The sequence below is a fragment of the Uloborus diversus genome, chromosome 7 (genome assembly GCF_026930045.1).
Source record: "Uloborus diversus isolate 005 chromosome 7, Udiv.v.3.1, whole genome shotgun sequence".
Lineage (NCBI taxonomy): Eukaryota > Metazoa > Arthropoda > Arachnida > Araneae > Uloboridae > Uloborus > Uloborus diversus.
In genome coordinates, this window is record NC_072737.1 from 102,026,000 (window position 1) to 102,047,145 (window position 21,146).

The 21,146-nt window shown below is 33.6% G+C and overlaps 1 protein-coding gene across 1 annotated transcript in view; it reads right to left on the minus strand.

The window, feature by feature from the left end:
* The window catches only part of LOC129225596 (gastric triacylglycerol lipase-like), a 51,281-nt gene extending 42,767 nt beyond the window's left edge, over positions 1-8,514 (minus strand). The window contains exon 1 of the mRNA XM_054860053.1: positions 8,241-8,514. Within this exon, the coding sequence (XP_054716028.1) occupies positions 8,241-8,354 (114 nt within the window). The 5' untranslated portion in view covers positions 8,355-8,514. The remainder of the gene's footprint in view (positions 1-8,240) is intronic.
* Positions 8,515-21,146: the final 12,632 nt, after the last annotated feature.

Here is a 21,146-nt window from a genome sequence, read left to right on the forward strand (position 1 = left end):
ATATTTGCTCGGTATAACCGAGTGCTCGTAAAAAACAGGTTCTTGATAAAATTCATTAAAATTCGTCACAGTTGCTTTTTTTCTTCAATAAGGTGGTTAGTTTGCTTTGAACTGTCTGAATGTCTCTTTCTTACGTCATTGTTTTGAGGAATACACTTTAGGGTGGATCGAAAAAAATGAAATTTCGAATCTTAATTTGGAATACCCACCAAAAGCTGTGCACGTGTAAGAACAATACACATGTAAAATATTATCAAGTTTGAATAACTCCTTGAGGGTCCTACTAAGGCTTGAATTTCTCCAAAAATAGGGAAAAAGGTCAATTTTCCAAAAATTTTATGAAAATAATAAGGTACAAAATTTTTGTTCTAATACCATTAAAATGTTTCCTTTTAACACGCTTTTCATGTATCTTCAAAATTATTTGCATTTTTTGCAGTATTAGGTTCGCACACAAGTTCGTAAAATTTCGTGAAATTTCCAAAAACTGCTTTTTTCAAGCCTTTTCGCACATTGCAATATTTTTTCTTTTAAAGTCCTTTTTTTATTGCAATGACTGTGCAAAAGGCAGTTTTAAATGGAAATGAAATTATACTTTATTATATTAAGTTCAGCACCTACGACAAGGAGCGTAATTGCTTCAAACTGGACCAGTGGTAAATTCTAGCACCTGTCTAGCAGTTTACCTATTGGTCTTGCGAAAATTCACATATGGACCAGCAGTTTCACCATCAAGTAATGTGAACAGGTGACGCAAAGGCTGCTCGTATGCAGTTTGCAGATTAACCATGGGATAGGATGTCCAATTTTATTCTCTATGGCCGCAATTGCACCGTTCTTTTTTCTGGTATTCGTGACAGCCAAAAGCTAAAAGATCCTTAAGGCTTAAACAAATTTTCAGTTCAAAAATCACATTGCTGTTGCAACATGTTTTCCAGTTCCAGAAGTTGGCGTCACATGACCCAAATAAAGAGAATTGGATTTTTCAACCATGAATTCCTCGCTTATGGTTCTTCTATGGTATATGTCTCCAACCATTTCTTTTTGTCATAGTTTTGTCTTTTCGGCTATCGAAAAATACTTTTTCGATAGCCGCTACCCTTTCACTTCTAGTTTGCAGGTTTTGAAGAGAGCCACGTACTTCGTCTGTAACACCTGTGACACTTCTGTCGCTGTCTTCGAATTTTATTCCTATCAACGACTTTAGAGCGATAATTATTTGACACAGTACCAAAATCCTGTAATGTTTCTGAAGCAATTGCTGCAGCACATCATACATCTGTTAGAAATGCCGTACTGGTAGCACCCTCTTGATAGCGTTGGCAGAGAAAGCCTCATTTGTTCCACTTTTGAAGTGACATCAACACCAAAAAATGTTGATAGCTATGTTGGCGGGAGTATAGCCGTTGCAAATTTTTCTTCTTCTGGAATTGAAACAAAACTTTGCTGTTCCTCATCAGTGTTATTACAGCATCTTGTTACGTAAGTGAAAATCTGAAAAAAGTTATTGATCCTGTCGTTCACCGAAATGCCTATTTTTGCCACCCGGAAAATATTCTCTTAACAGTGATCACTGATGAACGAAGTACATCAGAGAACTGGTTTTGCGAAGATTTTGAAAGACCAGACAAATGGCTTCTGTTCATAAGAGAGAAATAAGAGAATTCTATAATTCAAGAATTAACTTTAATGCATCAGATTACTCTGATGTAATCAACTGGCAAGAATGTGCAATAACTGCCACCCTTCTCCTATTTTAGCTGGCATATCTAATGAAAGTCTTCAACAATAGATTGAAAGCACCAACGCCAATTTTTCGTTCTTTTAGTTCTCCTGTCACACTCAAGTGGTGGAACGTTGTGCTAATATGGTGACAGAAGCTTCTTTGTTTGTGATTAGTCAATCAGCAAGAGATGGCTTCATAAGAGCAAAAATCAAATCTCAAAGTATCATGTCATCGTTTTTGAATCAAAAATGATTTCAAAGAGGTTTCATGAATGGATGTGACGAACTGACTATTTTCTGTGGCTTTAACTAACTGATACTTTTCAAGTCCCTCATTTTGTGAAATATTGATGCTTATATGTCAGAGTAACTGAGTGTGAGTAAATATACATTCTTTGTAACCAATGCACGTCTCTCTATGTTTTTTTAGTTAATACAACTAAATCATTTTGATAGTTTACTTCTAATGTAAAATGAGTAATAAATTTATACTTAATACATGTGGCTCGGCAGATGGAAAAGGTAGAATGGAACTCGAAATGCAGCCACCTGTTTTTAGTGGATGCTGGGCTCTGGGCTGTTAAAGGAATAAAGTTTAACTTCACTTCCGTTTAAAACTGCATTCTACACAGGCGTTGTAAAAAAGAAAACTGGACTTTGAAGAAAAAAAATATTGCAATGTGCAAAAAAGCTTAAAAAAAGTCAATTTTTGGTTAATTTCGCGAAACTTAACGGCTTATGTGTGAACTTAATGGTGCAAAGATTAAATAATTGTGAAAATACATGAAAAGAGTGTTCAAAGGAAGCATTTTAACCGTATTATAACAAAAATTTTAAACACTAGTATTTTCATTAAAATTTTGGAAAATTGACCTTTTTTTCCTATTTTTGGAGAAATTCAAGCCTTGGTAGGACCCTCAAAGAGTTGTTCAAACATGATAATATTTTGCATGTGTGTTGTACTTACACACGCACAGCTTTTGGCAGGTATTCCAAATTAAGATTCAAAATTTCGCTTTTTTCGATCCAACCTAATACACATATGCCCACATATAAAATTTTTAAAAAAGCTTATTTACTCCACAAATTAGAAAAAGGGTTGTCATCGCTTGTTCTCGGGATTTATGAGTTATCACCAACTTTGGTTGACTTCGGAATGTTAAAGAAAATTTACCAAAAACAGATAAGCTGAGCTGGAAATTAATAGAAATTTTAGATTTAACATTATACCAATCAAGTATTTCTGCTTTCTTCGCTAAATCTTGGTTCTCGTTAAATTAGGGCTCGTTATAAGCAAGCTCGACTGTAGTTAAAACCTTCATTTTAAAACCCGTTAAGACGGGTGAACAGCCGCAATTAAAGAAAGCAGATGCGAAAGAGCTGTTGCTGTTGTTGAGTTATTGTCAGGGGTCTCGTAAGGCAAAATCAAATAATAAACCAAGCCAATTATTAATCTAAAATATTTTACTTAAAAATTGCTCATTTAATAACTTTCTGTTCACGTATAATGACACCGTTCAATTTTCGAATAATCCAATTTCATCAACGCCATCCTGAAGTTACAGTTTATTTGATGGGTTACAAAAACAATACCATAAAATAGTGTCTATTCACCAACATTTTTGAGCAATCACGATTGCTTATTGTTCTCATTTGACGGTCCTTGGCGTTGTAGTTCCTTTTTCAGCTTGGACCAGGGGCCTCTGCAGCACCACCGCCCACCGGCTCCTCCGGTCCTCAGCACTGTCCTCCTGTAGCCGCTTCTCCTGGTCGGTGGCGTCCATGTCCTACACACACGCAGGCTCACACACATACACGCTCACACACACACGTATCGTTACGCTTATACACACTCCCGCACACAAGCCGTTACACACATACACACAAGCCTAAGTGCATACACACAGGTCTACGCACACACACAAGCCTAAATGCATACACACAGGTCTACGCACACACACAAGCCTAAGTGCATACACACAGGTCTACGCACACACACAAGCCTATACATGCACGCACGTGCCCCTGCACACATAACTATACGCACGTAACCGCCCAGAAGGAAAGGTAGGTTTGGGGGGACAGGAGCCGTTTCTAGAAACAATAACTCCAATGATAGGGTCCTGTCATGATTGCGAAAAGCATAATTTGAATTCAAAATTTCAGAATTCAAATTGATTTCATTCTTTTTACTTTCTTCTATGTCTAATATATAGAAGAAAGTATTGGATTCGTGCAAATTTTCGAATTTTGACGGATTCGAACGTTTTGAGGTGTGCTGAGTCCATTTCGACCATTTTTGGAAAATGTCTGTCTGTCTGTGTGTGTGTGTGTGTGTATGTGTGTGTGTGTGTATGTATGTGTGTCACGTCTGTGTGTGACCAGTTTTTTGTGGCCGCTCTACAACAAAAACTACCGCATGAAATCGAACGAAATTTAGTACACATATGTGCCCCTATGTGAACTTGTGCCCATTAGTTTTTGGCGCGAATTCCTCCAAGGGGGGTGGAGCAATGGGACGTTTTTCGAGTTACGCGTGCTTGCTATTCCTCAGGAAGTAACTGGCGGAATCAAACAAAATTTGGTCCATATGTTGGTATTAACAGGAACAGGTGCTGATTCAATTTTGGTGTCAATAACTCAAACGGGGGTTGAGCTATAGAACGTTTTTTGTCGTCAATTGTGACTACTGTATCTCAAGAAATAATGAACGGAATGAAAGAAAAATTTATCGGCAAGTAGCCCTTAGTGGGTATAAGAACTGATTTTATTTTTGTGTCAACAGCTAAAAAGGAGGTAGCGCAATCGCCCGTTCTTTTTTTCCATTGTGAGTGCCCTATCTCAAGAAGTAATGCTACGTTCTGGTTGAAATTTGGAATATATGTGAATCGATTTGTAAACAGGCTTTGGTTCAATTTTGACGCCGATCGCTCCAAGAGGTGTTGATTTTTTTTTTTTTTTTTTGCGAATAAAAATATTTTTATTAATGCAACAATAAGAAAGATAAATCGTAATAGATTGTCGTCTGCGTATTTCTCGTGATTTTAATTGTATGGAAATGATAGGAAATATTATCTCAATGATTTAAAATTTTTAACTGTTGCCATCTTATGTTTGTTAACAAATAAAATATTTGTAATTAATTCAAGCAAGGCTTTTAAAATAACTTTCAATTTTCGCTCTTTGCTTTGCTTTTGCAATAATTCGCAACTCCAACGAACTATAGGGGGCACTGCAGTCACTGTTTAATGGCGGAATTGAAAACTAAAACAAACGCATGTGGTAGCGAAGAAAATGCTAAAACTGTTGTGATTTTTGTTCGTATGTATGATTTTTTCGCTTTATTCGTTTGAAAAGATTTTTCAAAGTCTTGTGGATATTCTGACCCATATAGAAAGAGATTAGAAACCAAAAAGTATTACGAAAGTAAACAATTAATGTAGAACACACAGTAAGTTGTTCTGAAGCAGCCATTTTCACGATGTTGAATTCGGAATTCATAAATTTTTGGTTCGCTTCGAACGGCATTTTCATTTTGTACCGTTTTTTCTATACATTAGTACATAGTAAGTTCAGTTTCGTGACATTTCCAGCATTTGTTGACATTTTTGTCACATAGTGCACATACGTGGCAGACTGTCAAGAGTAACGTTTAACACTAGATAATTTATTTCTATGACTATATGATTGGATATCCAAAGAAATCATGCATTTAATTCATTCGTCATGGAAATAATTTACCTGATATGCGAAATCTTGTCAAGATACATTATTCTTTCACATAATTTTAAAACCATAACACTATAAACAGATTTTTGGCGAACTTTTATTTTTTATTGTTCAAATTCTTAACGTTCTTTCTGGATTTTTCAATCTGTTCTGCGATAAATATTTTCAAGAAAATTTATTTGCATACTGTCTATTTCAGTAGGATACTGTAGTAACAAATTTTATTTAAATCATTTATGTTTAATTAGGTTAAAGAAAAGTGTCCAGTCAATGTTGTTAAGTTCGGTTTTTTTTTTCCTCGAATTGAAAAACTGATATTTATTCAAATTCACTCAGAACAAAATAAATAAAATGTGTACTCACAGTTTATATATGGTGGTAGTTTTCTTTTCAGTTGATTGACCATTATTTCTTTTTACTTATCGAATTCTGTAATCTTACTATCATTTTATTCCACTCATGATAAAAATTAAAAATGGTTTAACTAAAAACGCGAAAACTCGCCAAGGCCACTTTGCTTGCACAATACTAAAACTACTATAACCCTAAACAAATTTGGCGAAACCTTTCAACTGAGAATAAAAGGAATAAAGTAAATTCTTTCTCGGTTATTCATTTTGTTCTACGATAATATATTCAAGAAAATATTTTGCATACTGTCCATTCCAACTAAATGCTGCTGTAAAATATGATTAGTTAAATTAATTTAAGATTAAAAAAAACTCATATTCTTACAAATTCATACAAAACAATAAAAATTTTTACCTGGTATAACGTTATCCAATTTTGTTAATCCAGAGTTTTCTTGTTTACGCTTCCACCATTTAATACTTTTTTGAAAGAAATAAGAAAAACTAACATTATTTTGAGAAGCTCGAGAATACTACTAAGGGACGAATTAATTTCTGTAGCTGAAAGCAAACTATAAGACACATCGATTGCGTTAATAAATACTCAGAACAAACTGCCTGTGTTTACGTCAACAGACACACGTGATGCGCAACGTGGCAATGTTTTAGGTGCAGACGCAGTTTTATAAATCACCGCAAGGTAGCGTATTCGAGCGCTGGAGTTCCGAATTCAGACATTGGGATGGTCGTCAAGTTTTTGCATGTGTAATTTTGTTTTTGTTGGGAATATTGCTTCCTCGTCAAGCATGGGGAGGGATCAGAAAAAAAAAGAAAAATATAGAAGAAAGTTTCGTGATGGCCACAACATACTAGTTTTTATTTATTATTATATTGTAATTTGGGTTTTTATAAATTTATTTAGCTACTTATAAATAAACTTATCTATTAGCTACTCATAAATGAACTTATCTATTAGCTACTCATAAATGAACTTATCTATTAGCTACTCATAAATGAACTTATCTATTAGCTACTTATTATATATATATATATATATATATATATATATATATATATATATATATATATATATATATATATATATATATATATATATATATATATATATATATATATATATATATATATATATATATATATATATAAATCTTCTCATACAATTTACTACTTGTCAAAAGTTTTATGAATATAAGTCAAATTTTAAGCTAGCTGATCATACTAGCTATTCATAATTAACAATTAATTATTTTACTATATTTATTTTGCTACTCATAAAAATTACCTTTTTTTACTATTATTTTATATTATTGCTACATAGTGCTTATCTTTTTAGCACTCATAAAAGATTACAGAAAAATAGAAGTTTAAAATACCGCATAAGAAGAGCATCAATGCAATGTTAATGCAATGGTTGAATGCGTTTAGTCGCTCAAACCCGAATGCCATAGCGATGATGCTTTGCTTATTCCCATTTTCCGACACCAATTTAATTTATTGATTGATTTTTTGTGAAAACAGTGAAACCCCAATTTCACGTATTCCGTCGAACTATAGTGATATGAAACGAGCCATGCGGGAAAACGTAAAATCGCGAGTGGGTTAAAAACGAAAGCATATTGCTCGAAAATTAACATTTTCCTCATAGACTTTTTTTTTAAACAGTTCCATCTATAGTACGTTATAAAAGAACAATTTTTTTTGCTAATTTAATTCTTGGTTTGCATTTGCAAATAAAAATTATTTTAGAGTTTTTTATGCTTTGACAATAAAGACAGTAAGACGGAGCAGGGGTGGGGTGGGATACCATAACGATTCAAACAACAAAGAAGTTTCCAGAAAAGCGTATTAAGCGAGTTTTCTGAAAAAAAGTAACGTAAAATGCAGAATATTTCAGCATTGATGGCACAGCACTTTTCACAGACCAACTGAAAATGATGTTGGAAGTGGGATAACGCATCAAAGGAACAATGTAAAAACGAGGTTCCATTGTAAATGTTGGGACTGTAACAACTACGTGCCCCTCTTTAAAAAAAATTCGATACCTCCCTAAGGAGGCACGCTGCACAGATTTGAAACTACTGTTTTAAATTAAAGGTAAAAACATGTTTTGAATTTTCGGCTTTTACGAATACACAATTAAAAAAAAAAATGATAAGAAGAACTGGGCGGATTAATTAAGTAACATGGTTCAATGTTACTAGCTAAAATATTTCTTCTATTCACTGTTGAATGTCTTTATAGTTTAAATAAAGTGAACACATGCATTCAGTTTATATTTAAAACTGAAGCAAACCAACTTTGAAGCTTATAAAATTATACTTAAAAAGAACCTAACCTTGAACCAGAATCCAATTTTCGGTGTTCAAACAGAACTAATTTATTTTAACTCACTTTAAAAAAAAATGTATTACTTACGACATTTCGAAGTAAATCTGGATCCAGTAATATTTCTATTTCATCAACAATGTTCCTTGCAGTAGAAGCATGAATAAAAGAGCAGACGATCAACGTTAATATTAGAGTTCTCATTTTTGCCTCAAAATTTTCCTTGTAGAGTAATGGGACGCTTTCACTTAAATGACACTAATTTCGCTTTAGATGTCAACGAAATTATCTCGCAAATTTAGTGATAAACGTGAACATCACTTTGATCATAAAATCATTTAGCGCTTTCAAAACAGCTGATTGGATAAATGACAATGTGCGTAGCTTTTTATCATTCGCCCTTGACAATAGAAGATCCTGGATATTAATTTGCTAGTTTTCAGTTAGTAACAATATTAAATTGTTTTCATTTTCATTTGTAAGCAATATATATTATTTTAAATAGCTGAGGATGTAGTATGTGCAGTTTTTCTTAAAACTTTGCTACATATAGTCTTAAAATCTACATATCGAACTCAGAGAACAAAAATGACTAGTCGAAAAAACCCCTCAATACATGGTGATTACAATGCCGGTATGCCTAATACTGGTATTTCAAGCAATTTTGCAAATTCGTAATACCGGTATTTGCTGAGGTAAAATACCGGTATGGTATTTTTGGTATTAGCTGAAAATAATATATAGTTTCGATTAAAGAATTTTCAATTTAAGTTATTGAACATATACTTATAATGTACATTTCTTTTTACATGATACAGAACCAAAATCATTCTATTGATTTGAAAATTTGGCTTCAAAAGCACGAACTAATAGAATATCATTAAACAAAAGTAGCGAAAAGATGGCTAAATGATATTTTCATTACTAGATGGTGAAATGAATCGCATTTTTGTGCGATTTTGTGCACCATGTTTTTATTTTTTCTGTTTCTCTGATCACTCATTTTCTCTTTTGTGAAAGTTAAATTTGAGTGTAATTTCGAATGTATTTTTCTACGAATAATTTATTCCAACCATCAACTGCAGTAATACTTCATGATTCAATATTTGTCTCAGCTGTGCTTTATTTTGGCAAAAAAACTTTTCTCGTTTGTAAAACAACTTGCAATTTGTTGTCTCCGGCATTGGTTTGTTGCCATGTCTCGCTTTATACTTGGCAAGATAATGTTTAGAAGTTATATAGTGCCTTGAAATTTTGCATAGAGGTTAAGCATTATCATTTGAAACATATTTTCGGATATTTATTATAATTGTAAAGAACGCGTATAGTTGAACAGAACGCGAAAACGAATTCGCAACTCCAGAGCTCGAATACGTTACCTTGCGGTGGTCAACAATACTACCGAAAAAGGTAAAACATTCCGTTCCACGTGATTTCTTTGGGGTAAATTAGTCTTCGGACAGTTTATGGTGTAATGTAATTTCAGAAGAATAGAAAAGAAAGCTTACCACAAACATGATGAAAGATTACTGTCATTCATTAAGCTTCAAAGCAAGTTATAAATTACGGCATTTGTTTGTTTTACCTCTTTCATACGCCATTAGACAGTCGCTGCAGCGCCCCCTATAGTTTATTGGAGTTGCGAATAAGAGAAACTAACAAGATCAAATTTAATCAAGTTTGTCGTAAATTTCAAATCAAAGGGCAAATAATAAAAATCAAACAAACTTATCTTGCTCAAGAGAAAATGTTAATATTGGAAACGTACCGTCTCTCGGGAAAAAACTGCAACTAGCTATAAATCTAAAAAAATATAATAATACTACACCCAAACCTCTTTTTGTGCGGCCTTTTTTTTTTTTTTTTTTTTATGCGAACTTTTGTGCATTGTATGAACATTTCAATCAGATTGGGACTCAATTGACGATAGTATTTATGAAACGGACGAAGTTATTTATAAAACAAACGAACTTTTTTATGCGATTTTTTTATGTGGTCCCTATCCACCGCACAAAAAGAGGTTCGGGTGTACATACAATACAAAAGAAACACACACACAAAAGGATTTTTCCAAAGTAACACGCAAGAGACAGAATTATTGGAGGATGAAGGACTTTTAAACAATTAGAGGAGGTGTGTCATGCATTGTTAACTACCACCGACCTGCGTGAATTCAGAAAGAGAATTTTTAACTGTTAAAAAGTTGAGCACTAAATGAGTTCCAGGCTTAGAGACAATTCAATAGATGCATTATGTTTTTTGCTTTTATTGATTTTTTTAATGACATTTGTTTCTTAATTTTCTCACACGTAATATATGGCTCAGAGCATCCGAAGAGAATAAAAATTTAACTGCAACCATGATTAGCAATAAATTTGCAGAACAAAAGATTTTCATCAATGAATATGTTACAAGAAAGGTTAAGGAATTACATTTTATAGCCAGAAAATTCAAGAGTGAAAATGATTATAAATTTGTTTTAATGAAAGGAGGGAAGGTCTGTCTTCGAAAAAGTGAAAATGGTAGAATAATACAGGTAAGGAGGAAAGAGGACTTGGATAAATTGAGAAATAATACGGAACAGTTTTTGAGCGAATTAAGACCATGATCTTAACAGAGGTGAACGGGTGTTCATGGAATATGATACAATTAAAACTAGTATGTTGTGGCAATCACGAAACTTTCTTCTATATTTTTCTTTTCTTTTTTTTTTCTGATCCCTCCCCATGCTTGACGAGAAAGCAATATTCCCAACAAAAACAAAATTACACATGCAAAAACTTGACGACCATCCCAATGTCTGAATTATTGCAAAAGCAAAGCAAAGAGCTAAAATTGAAAGTTATTTTAAAAGCCTTGCTTGAATTAATTACAAATATTTTATTTGTTAACAAACATAAGATGGCAACATTTAAAAATTTTAAATCATTGAGATAATATTTACTCGACGTTAAATCCCGGTTATCACAAATTCGCCATTTCATCTGCGCTTGCGCGCGGACTTATATGATTTCAAAAATCTTGCTAAAATTAAATACAAACATTTTAAGTTTGGTAATAAATATGAGATAGCAACAGATAAAAATTAGAAATCACAAAGTTTTCTCTGATTTAGTGTAAAAGTCTCGGTAACGGTTTTCTCTGATTTAGTTTAGGTCTCGGTAAAGATTGAATTCTGCGTCTTAATTATTAATAGATTCGGTGTCTGATTTGTCTGCCCCTTTTCAGGGCCCAATTTTTAACCTCAGGAGTGCGTACTAGAATTGCAGCCTCACTTTTAATACAAAGCCGAACCCTCAACCTAAATAAAAATGTATAATACTAAGTTGTTTACGCCTAACATAAAATATTCGCAAAATACGGATTTCTGTACTAATATTCCAATCACTTTTGAAGTACACAACGTGTTTTACATTTGTTGAATAAATATTTCCAAACTAATAAATATTGAAGTGTTATTTTTCTTTTAAGATTATCAGTTACTAGCAAAAATACCCGGCGTTGCCTGGGTCAGTAATAATTATTAGAAAAAATCGTTACTTGCTTTTGTTTTCTGTTTTAAGTGAAAGAATTTAAAATATCTTTTTGACGTGATTAAAAATCGAGTTTCTTCCTTACCCATAAAACTAAAATAGCAATAAGTATAAAGAACAAAGTAGTATTGATTTAGAACCGAAAGCACTATATTTAAGCATATACAAATTTAAAAAACATGAAATTAATCTTCTCATGTTTAAAAAGATTAATCTGTTGATACTTTTTTTTTAACATGGAGTCTAAAACCTTCTCTGTATGGCTAATGAAGTACGAAGTGATTAAAAAAAAGTAACTGCGCTCGTAATCCCCTTATACTTGCTTTAGTTATTTCGGGAAATTTCAATCATTGTGGCTCTTGGTGCGATTTTACCGGATTTGCGAAAGTCGTTTCGGGGTACCTTCGATGATGCTCCCCCATTCTTTCCTTACTTTGTAAAACGATATGATATTAATTTTCGTTACAGAGATATCGTCGCCAGATGCTGAGATATTTTTGGTCACCATAAAATGGCGCTAAACAGTTTCATCCGAAAGGTTACCAAAATAAGTAATAAAATTTGGTGATAGTTTGAAATTGTGCAAAAAGGAAAATTAATGGAAGTTTTTGTGCTGTTTATGGATTTGCCTAATTTAGTTGCTGGATTATTTAGCACAGTAAAAAAAGTCTTTTGAAAATTCTTTGATTGGCGATATTTTGTTTACATGGTGAGCTGAGAAACATTATGACGTAGTCTTCGGCTTCAAAAACAGCAACGTTGAAAAAACTGCCAGATGCATCAGCTACGGAAATCTTTCTGCAAAAAGTTAGGCGATCTGCTGGTTGTTTGGATAATGAGTAAGTGTTCAATCAGCATAAATAATAATAAAAACCATTAATTACATTAAAGTTCCGTTTAAATGGAAAATCATCAGCCAAATCATGTTTTATTTGCCAATCTTGTGCAAAAATCTCACTTCAAGATTTGACTTGAGAAAAGCCTTGAACAATCACGAAAAGCAAAGAAAGTCAACAATACAACAATTGTCGCTATCGACAGGGAGTTGAGATGATACACTAAATACTGTATTGAGTTGAGGAAAGCCTTCGAACATGGATCTAAAAAGCTCATAACTCGTTTTTTATTCTACTTAGAAATTTCGAACAGGTGCCATCTTCAGCAGAAAAATCAGAGCTTTCGATGGACATATAATGTAAATATGTGCAAGTATTTTTTCATCCCAATATTAGAGAATTTATACAAAAATTGTGTTTTATTGCCCCCCTAAGGGGGTTTTGCCCCCCATAACGGGACGAAAACTACCCTATGTGTTATTCTGATGCATAAGCTATATTATTGTAAAGTTTCATCAAAATCCGTTCAGTAGTTTTTGCGTGAAAGAGTAACAAACATCCATACATCCATACATCCATACAGACAAACTTTCGCATAAATAAAATTAGTAAGATTCATATCCATAGTTTCATATAATATATCACGAAATCGCTGTGAAAATATTCTAATCGCATTAATTAATTTGGTGGGACTCTCACTCAGACTAAATATAAACAAGTCACACGAAATCTTAAAACAGAAAGCCCAAAAAGCTAAGTCCGCGCGCAATCGCAGTTGAAATGGCAAATTTGTGATAGCCGGGATTTAACGTCGAGTTGATTTAACGTCGAGTATAGTACTTCCAATCATTTCCATACAATTAAAAACACGAGAAATACGCAGACGATAATCTATTACGATTTATCTTTCTCATTGTTGCATTAATAAAGCTATTTTTATTCGCTAAAAAATAATGATAATAAAAATAAATCAGCACCTCTTGGCGCGATTGGCGCCAAAATTTAACCGAAGCCTGTTTACATATGGATTCACATATATTCCAAATTTTAACCAGAACGTAGCATTACTTCTTGAGATAGGGCACTCACAATGGAAAAAAAGAACGGGCGATTGCGCTACCTCCTTTTTAGCTGTTGACACCAAAATAAAATCAGCTCTTATACCCACTAAGGGCTACTTGCAGATAAATTTTTCTTTCATTCCGTTCATTATTTCTTGAGATACAGCAGTCACAATTGACGACAAAAAACGTTCTATAGCTCAACCCCCGTTTCAGTTATTGACACTAAAATTGAATCAGCACCTGTTCCTGTTAATGACAACATGTGGACCAAATTGTTTTTGATTCCGCCAGTTACTTCCTGGGGAGTAGCAAGCACGCGTAACTCAAAAAACGTCCCATTGCTCCACCCCCCTTAGAGGAATTCGCGCCAAAAACCAATGGGCACAAGTTCACATAGGGGCACATATGTTTGCCAAATTTCGTTCGATTTCATGCGGTAGTTTTTGCTGTAGAGCGGCCACAAAAAACTGGTCACACACAGACGTGACACAGACACATACACACACACATACACACACAGACAGACAGACATTTTCCAAAAATAGTCGAAATGGACTCAGCACACCTCAAAACATTCGAATCCGTCAAAATTCGAAATTCGAAAATTTGCACGAATCCAATACTTTCTTCTATATATTAATATAGAAGAAAGTAAAAATCACTGAACTAAATAACTTGGACGAAGCAGAGACTTTTCTTATAAAAGATAATACAGCGGTGTTGAACATTTATCGTCTAAACATAAGGAGCATAAGGCAAAATCTAGATGAACTTTTAATTATAATTGAAAATATGGATATAAATATTTTGTTGTTAAGTGAAACATGGATTAAGGAATGTGAAATTGAAAATTATAATCTTAAGAGATATAATAAACTTTATAATACAAGAGAAAGAGATAGATCAGGGGGAGTCATAGCTTATATTAAAGAGAAATAGTACTTTTCTGATCAGAGTATATTAATGACTACTGCTGAGGCATTATACTTGTATAATAGGGAACTTGATCTTTATCTAATTTTTATATACAGGGTTATTGAATGTAGTATAAATGAATATATATCAGACCTTGAACAAAAGGTAAAAGGAATTGTATGTAAAAACATATTGCATATTGATGATGTAAACATTAATACTTTACAGAATAACACGACCACGAATGATTATATTAACACTGGGTTTCAAGCAATATCTAGATCTACCAACTAGGTGTAATGACATAAGCTCATCCTGTATTGATCATGTTTTTTAATAAATTTATTTATAGAATAGATAGGGAAATAATAGTAGCAGTACATAAAAAAACAATAACCGATCAATATGCGTTATTAGTAAAAATTGATAACAAAAGTTTGTTAAAAAAACACTTGAAACGCAGTCGGAGAAGCGAGCAAATGATGAAAACATGCATTAATTATAGATCCCTTGAACAGGAAATTAAAGAAATGGATTTCTCAAACTCAATAGATATACATGAAGATAAATGAGATTTATAACACTTTTATCAATAAAATCAAGAAATCCATGGGGGAAAAAAACAAAAAGATAAAAAAAAGCTAATAAATTAAAAACACAATGGATTACACAAGAGTTGGTAAATGTGATCAATAAAAAAGAAAAATTGTATAAAAAAAACAAAACAATTTTCTTATAATAAGGAATATAAAAATAATTATAAAGAATACAGCAAACAATTTGAAAAGTTGATTAAAAAAGAAAAAGAGGATTTTTTCATAAAAAAATTGTACATACTGCGAAAGATAGAAAAGTATAATCGATTATCATTAAAGATATTACAGGGGTTAAGAAAAGGAATTCCATCGATGTAGATAATAGCAATGAACTATTTGAAAAATTTAATGACTTTTTTTTACAAATTGTTGCGTGGAAATAAACGGCGAAACAAACTATGATAATAACATCACACACCGAACGAATTCTATGTATATTTACCCAGTGGAAATAAGTAAGGTTAAAAATATTATTGATAATATGCAAAATGATAAAACACCGGGACATGATGGAATTACAAGTAAAGCACTTTAGATTGTTGCTAAACATAACATTGAAATTGTGACAAAAATCATCAATATTAGTCTGGAAAGAGGTGAATTTATAGAAGATCTAAAAAAAAGTAATAGTTACACCAATACACAAATCAAGAACTAGAGATGACTGTAATAATTTCTGACCTATTTCAGTTCTGCCAATTTTTTTCAAAATTATTGGAAAATGTTATAGCTCTCAGTTGATGGATTTCTTAGAAAAATATGATTTTTTCCATAATGCACAATATGTATGTACAAAACAAGCTGACGGGCGTTTACTGCATTCAAACGTATGGCTACAGTTTTTCGGGATCCAAACTTTCAGCTTTATTATTAGTAAAGAAGATATATTTCAAATTTTAGGTTTGCCCCCAATTTCGCGAACATTGAAAATCCCCCCCCCTTACTATATCAAAAGATAAGACTGAAACTGAAAAACGGGAGGGGGTGGGGGTTTCGTGTCGGCGAAACTGGGGGGACACCAATATTTTAAGGCAATATCAATATTAGGATGGGTTATCTACCGTCCTATGGTGAAAAAAAGAACTTACATAGTTTTTATCGGGAACAGCATGAAATATGTGCCAAATAATGTTTTAAGGTTAAATATTAAAGTTTTCTTTTGCTTGGGCGCCTGTGATGCAGGGAGTGTTATTTGCTGCTAATTTGATAAGTGTTTTCTTACTATAATTTTTCATTAGTACTGTCTAGTTTTAGGTTTTTTTACTTCACTTTATCATGTAATTTAGTTTTATTGTGTTTTGGGGGCTCATTTTTGCTGTTATTGTATTCTTGAAGTGTTTTTGCATTTTTTGGAGTTAAGCCTAACATGTGGTGATCTCCTGGTTTTTGATCTTGTGTGCTTTATTGGGTGTAGCAACTCTGTTTATTTACTGCTGTTTTTAGTATTTATTCTGTGTTTTTTTTTTTTTTTTTTTTTGCATTTTTTTCTGTTTTGCCTTTTGGAACATATTCACTGAGTAGAAATGGGTGTTATATGCATTATGAAAGAGGTAAAGAGTGGGAAGGGGGACAGGTGGATCTCTTGTGATTTATGTCATATGTTCTGCCTGTATAAGGGGGAAAATGAGTCTGTTTTCGAGGAGGATTATATTTGCACTAAATGTGCTGAACTCTCAGACTTAAGACTTAAGATGCTAGTTTTGGAAGCCCAGTTAGCATTAGGGTGTAGGCCAGTTGTAGAGGGTATAAATGTTCCAGAGATTCAGGGGGAAGTTTCAAATGAGGAGTTAGATTGGGAAACTAAGGGTGTAATTTTGGGGGACTCTATGGTAAGGGAGGTGGGTAACACAGTTGGGAGAGTAAAGCGTAAGGTGGCTAGGTGTTGTTTACCAGGGGCTCGGGTAAAAGACGTTAATATGGTTGCTGAAAAGAAGGGAGTATTGAATAAGGAGGACATGGTTACTTTGTGGGTGGGAACAAATGATGTAGGCCACAGTAAAAATGAGGAGTTTTCTAGGGAATGGGAATCCCTGTTGGATAAAGCAACCAGCTTTTCGACGAATGTCCAAGTGGTTGGTTTGCTTCCCAGGTATGGAGTGCATAGGAGCTGGCTAAATCAACGTGCGAGGTGTATGAACTTGCTACTGAAGTCAATTTGCGAAAAGCGCAGTATCAGGTTCATTGATGTATGGAGTCATTGTAAACGGGATTGGATTGCTAGGGATGGCCTGCATCTGAGCTCTACAGGGGTCAAAATGGTTAGTGGATTAATTTTAAGGGCTTCGGAGTCAAAAAACTAAGTTGGAATGGGGGGCATGGTTCAAGCATCAGGTATCGAGAGAATGAAATTTTTTTGGGTATTGCTAGAAATGGAAATAAAGTGACGAACAAGAGTAGTAATGTTAACAATTGTAATTTAGGAAATTTCAGGGTGTTAAATAAAAGCAACTTAGGCATGCTTAAAGTTTTCTATACCAATGCTCGCAGTATTAGGAACAAGATGGATGAATTGAAAAGCATAGTTATGGATGAGAAGTTGGATGTTATTGGAATTACAGAGACATGGGCTACCGAATCTGATGCAGAGTTATTACATATTGCTGGGTATAATTTGTTCAGACAGGATAGAGTAGGTAAAAGAGGTGGTGGGGTTTTATTTTATGTTAGAGACAATTTTATTTGCAATGAATTGGTCATAAATGATAAGCCTACTGATATTGATATGGTTTGGCTGGAGTTGATGAGCAGTAAGGGCAAAAAGCTACGCTTTGGAAACATTTATAGGCCACCTAATTCAAACCAGGGACAAGATGAACAGATGTACCGTATTATTAGTGACATGTCCAGTAAGGGATTCGTTATCATAATGGGGGATTTCAATTTTCCGGGTATTGATTGGAATAATTTTTACCCTGGTAATGGCAAAGAAGAGGAATTTTTAAAAGTAATTGGTGACTGTTTCTTAGATCAAGTTGTAACTCAGGGAACTCGAGAGGAGGCGATTTTGGATCTAGTTTTTTGTGACATAGGTAGTTTTGTCCAGGGGTTGAGTGTAGGGGAGCATATTGGAGATAGTGATCATAACAGCATTAGGTTCCGGGTTAAATTTGAAGTGTGCAAAGATGATAATTTTAGGTTTGTGCCCAATTTCAGAAACACTGATTTTGTTGCACTTAGGCAGAGCTTGAAAGAGGTTTTTTCGTCAGGGTTGGAAAATAGCGACGTAGATCAGCAGTGGACGGAATTTAAGGATAAACTTGCTAAAACCGTTGGGGACTATGTTCCATTTAGGAGAAAAGGTGTTAGTACCAAAATTTGGCCCATGTGGTTCTCCAGGGAGACTAAAGAAGCTCTTAATTATAAGCAAGCCACTTTTCGTAAGTTTAAAGAAACTGGTCAGAGTGCGGAGAGGCTCCAGTATGGTAAGGCAAGGCGAAATTTTAAGTATTTGGTAAGGATTCAGAAAAGGGAATTGGAGCAAAGGCTGGCAGATGACATTGATGGGAACCCTAAGAGGTTTTTTGCTTACGCTAATTCTGGGAAAGCTCGAAACAGTCAAATTGGGCCTTTGGTTGATGAGTATGGAAATTTAATCCAAAACGATAGGGATATTGCAAATGTTCTAATTAACTTTTTTTCCAGTGTGTTTAACGATAACTGTATCTCAACAGTTGACACTAACAAGACACAAGCTATTATACAGCTTGAGGATTTTGTATTTTCCAGGGAGGAGGTATTATTTCATTTGAAAAAGATTAAAGCAACTAAAGCTCCGGGACCAGATAATATTTATCCAAAAATTTTAGTTGAATGTGCAGAGGAATTAGTGGATGTTATTTTGAATATTTTCAATGCTTCTTATAACTCGGGGACGGTGCCAGAGGACTGGAAGCTGGCTAACATAACGCCACTCTTCAAGAAGGGGTCTAAAGGTATTGCTGGGAATTATAGACCTGTAAGTTTGACTTCAGTGATTTGTAAGATTTTCGAAACTTTGATCAAAATTAAGATCATGATGTTCTTAGAGACTAATAGTCTGTTGACTAGTTTGCAGTATGGTTTCAGGAAAGGTAAATCCTGTACTACCAATTTATTGCATTTCTACGACAAGGTTACCTCAGCTTTAGATAACAAAAAATGTGTGGATGTTGTTTATATTGATTTTCAAAAAGCTTTTGACAAGGTACCGCATGTTGCTCTTCTCAGCAAGTTAGCTGACATTGGAATAGGAGGAAAAACTTTACTTTGGGTTAGAAATTGGCTTACTGGTAGGAAGCAAAGAGTAGTTGTGAGAGGAAATCATTCTAATTGGAGCGATGTTTTAAGTGGGGTTCCTCAGGGATCAGTTTTAGGGCCTCTTTTGTTTATTATATTTATGAATGACATCAATGAAAATATTTCTGGAAGTATGAATTGTTTTGCTGACGATGTAAAAGTTATGGGGATTGTCGAAAATGAAGAACAAGTAAAACAGCTGCAAGAGAATTTAGATCATATTACTAAGTGGGCAGATAAATGGGGTATGGCAGTTAATGTAGGGAAATGTCAAGTGCTACACTTAGGTCATGGAAATAAGCGAATGAGATATCGTTTACAGGGTTCAGTCATAAATCAGGCAGAAAATGTTATGGATCTGGGTGTCTTTATAAATCAGGACTTCAAGTTTAGTCAACAGTGCAGTATTGCTAGTAACAAAGCCAATAAAATGCTTGGGTTCATCAATAGATCTATTTCAAACAAATCTAAGAAAGTCTTCTGCCTTTATATACCCATCTAGCAAAATTTCTTGCATCAACCTTGACAGATCTTGATATTATACTGACGGCGTCAATATTGACGTGTTTCATACTGCATAAAGCTTGCATAAAGATTAAAAAGCAATATTACAATAACAACACGTATGCAACATTGCATTTATCTTAAAATATCAATATTGATATTACCTTACAATAACAACATTGCATACATGTTGACGCCGTCAAGATGATCTTGATTTCATGCTGTCGCCGTCAAGGTAATTACTACACAATAGAAGAGGTGGACCTTCGTTGATACTTGAGCATGCGCACAATTCTTTCTACCCAGCGTCTCTCGCATTGCTTGCACATCTTCCTCCTTCGACCTGCTTCAATTCAGTCGGTTCAGAGGAGCACGTGGCGTTGCATTCTTTAGGCTTCGTTAAATTGGTTGCTTAGTTATTAGTGTGGAATAGTATTGTTTTAGGAATAACTTATGAATGACTGATAACTGCATTTGTTTATTAATATAGTACTAAACAAGTCATATCGCAGACGATGTGCGATCAATGTTAGAAATGGCCGAAAATAACCTTTTTCGTCCCTGGACTTTGAAACAAAGGATATGAAGCCCAGAATTTCGTATTATCACTTCAATCTCACGAGTAAGATTAATTTTATTCAATGGTTATTTATGTTATTCTTTAAGATAAATTCATGTGTTATGGGATATTTTCAATGCTGACATCCATTTGGAAATGTACTTTATTGTATTTATTTACTTATTTATTATTTTGCTTTCTTTACTCTTTAATGTGTTATAAAAACTTCCGCAATTATTCTTAACTAGGCATTTTATGTCTTTATAATACAATTAGAAACATGAATTTAAAAAATAAGTCAAGTATTACGCAAAACGAAGAAACTTTCATTTTTTAAATTAAATTGCCAATACTATTAATACCTTTATATGAATTTCCGATCAGATGTCAGCTTTAAAAAAATATTCTTAGGCTTGAAAACTATCTTTAAGAATAACAGAAATAATTAAAGAATGAAATTTAATTCTCGAGTTTAAAGTGAAAATAATACAAATAAATAAATAAATAGATATAACACCTTGCAAACATGCTGATTTCATACTGTCATGTCAATGTATCCTGACATTTTCCTGTCATATCAATACGTATGCAATATTACAAAAGCAAGATCATCTTGCCTAGACCTTGATTTCATGCTGTCATGACAACATCTTGATATTATCCTGTCATATCAATACGTATGCAAGATTACAAAAGCAAGATCATCTTGCCTAG